Below are 1,214 nucleotides of genomic sequence, written 5' to 3' on the forward strand. Positions count from 1 at the left end.
GGGGGGGTAGAGACCCCCACACACTCCCCCCAAGGCATGCAGCCCCCACTTCTTGGCAGGAGCAGCAGACTTGGAGGTCAGGGTGCTTGTGGCTGTCACTGCTGGCATGGTGTGGAGCTGCAGGGATAGAAGCAGCTGGGCAGGCTACGTAGGGATGCACTCCTCACCCCCAGCACAGCACGGACTGTCTCTATCACTGCTCTACACTGTGCCTGCAGCTCTGCACTCAAAGAGGGGAAGCCCTGCACTGGTCTCTGTCCGGAAGCAGGGGGCAGGGCTCCCTCTACTCCCAGCAGAGTGCAGGACCTGCACAATGGGGAGTGGGGGAAGCAGCTGGCTCCAGTGTGGGGCTTCCCCCGCTGCAGGCTTAGGCTCAGGGAGCAGACTTCTTACTAGGGTGATCCAACTTTGCATTATCTCCAGTTCAGTACCATGCCTGGAAGGCACACTGGAGTCCATGAATGGCTAGGTAATAGCTAATCTTTGATAATTTTACATTAGGTTTATGAAACAGCACTAGATTTTGGTTCTTAGCTATACCACTATACCATCTATTACGGATAATGAAGACTACCTTTGAGCCATCTATCCCTTGACTACCATCTTCTCCTGGAGGTCCTGGTCCACCCTAATTGTGAGGAGAAATTAAAAAAAAAATTATGGCCATCTCCTAAGTATCTGAAGAAGTTCCTTCTAAGGGAACAGAGTTGCCTTTAAAGAACACAAACTTTCTGTCTGTGTTACTGTTATTGTCTGAATTTTTCAGACAGATTTTATGTTGGGAATAAATCAGAAACCTGTAAACCTGAAAAAGTAAAATCTCAAAGACTGATCAGTTGCATCTCAGCATCACAACCAACACTTACCATTAAAACTCACCACTTAACAACAGTAACCACACCATGATATTTTGGATACCACAGTAGTTAGTAGGGCTGTGTGAAATTTCAATGGGTGTTTCGTTTCAAAGCTGTTTTGATGCATTTTGAGCTCGAAACAGTGAAACTGAAACATAACAAAAGGCTTCATAGTTTCATAGTTAGTAGGGTCGGAAGGGACCTGAGCAGATCATCGAGTCCAACCCCCTGACATGGCAGGAAAGAGTACTGGGGTCAAACGACCCCAGTAAGGTGACTGTCAAGCCTCCTCTTAAAGACCCCCAGGGTAGGAGCCAGCACCACTTCTCTTGGAAGTTGGTTCCAGATCCTAGCCAC

General features: G+C 48.1%; 1 protein-coding gene across 2 annotated transcripts in view; it reads right to left on the bottom strand.

The window, feature by feature from the left end:
* Positions 1–1,214, bottom strand: part of COL24A1 (collagen type XXIV alpha 1 chain) — a 301,453-nt gene that overhangs the window by 60,728 nt on the left and 239,511 nt on the right. For both annotated transcript variants that reach the window (XM_019501556.1, XM_019501555.1), the window contains one exon: positions 575–628. In XM_019501556.1, coding sequence (XP_019357101.1) covers positions 575–628 — 54 coding nt within the window. The remainder of the gene's footprint in view (positions 1–574; positions 629–1,214) is intronic.

The sequence above is a fragment of the Gavialis gangeticus genome, unplaced genomic scaffold (assembly GCF_001723915.1).
Source record: "Gavialis gangeticus isolate Ggan-Ray unplaced genomic scaffold, GavGan_comp1, whole genome shotgun sequence".
In the NCBI taxonomy this organism is placed as follows: domain Eukaryota; kingdom Metazoa; phylum Chordata; order Crocodylia; family Gavialidae; genus Gavialis; species Gavialis gangeticus.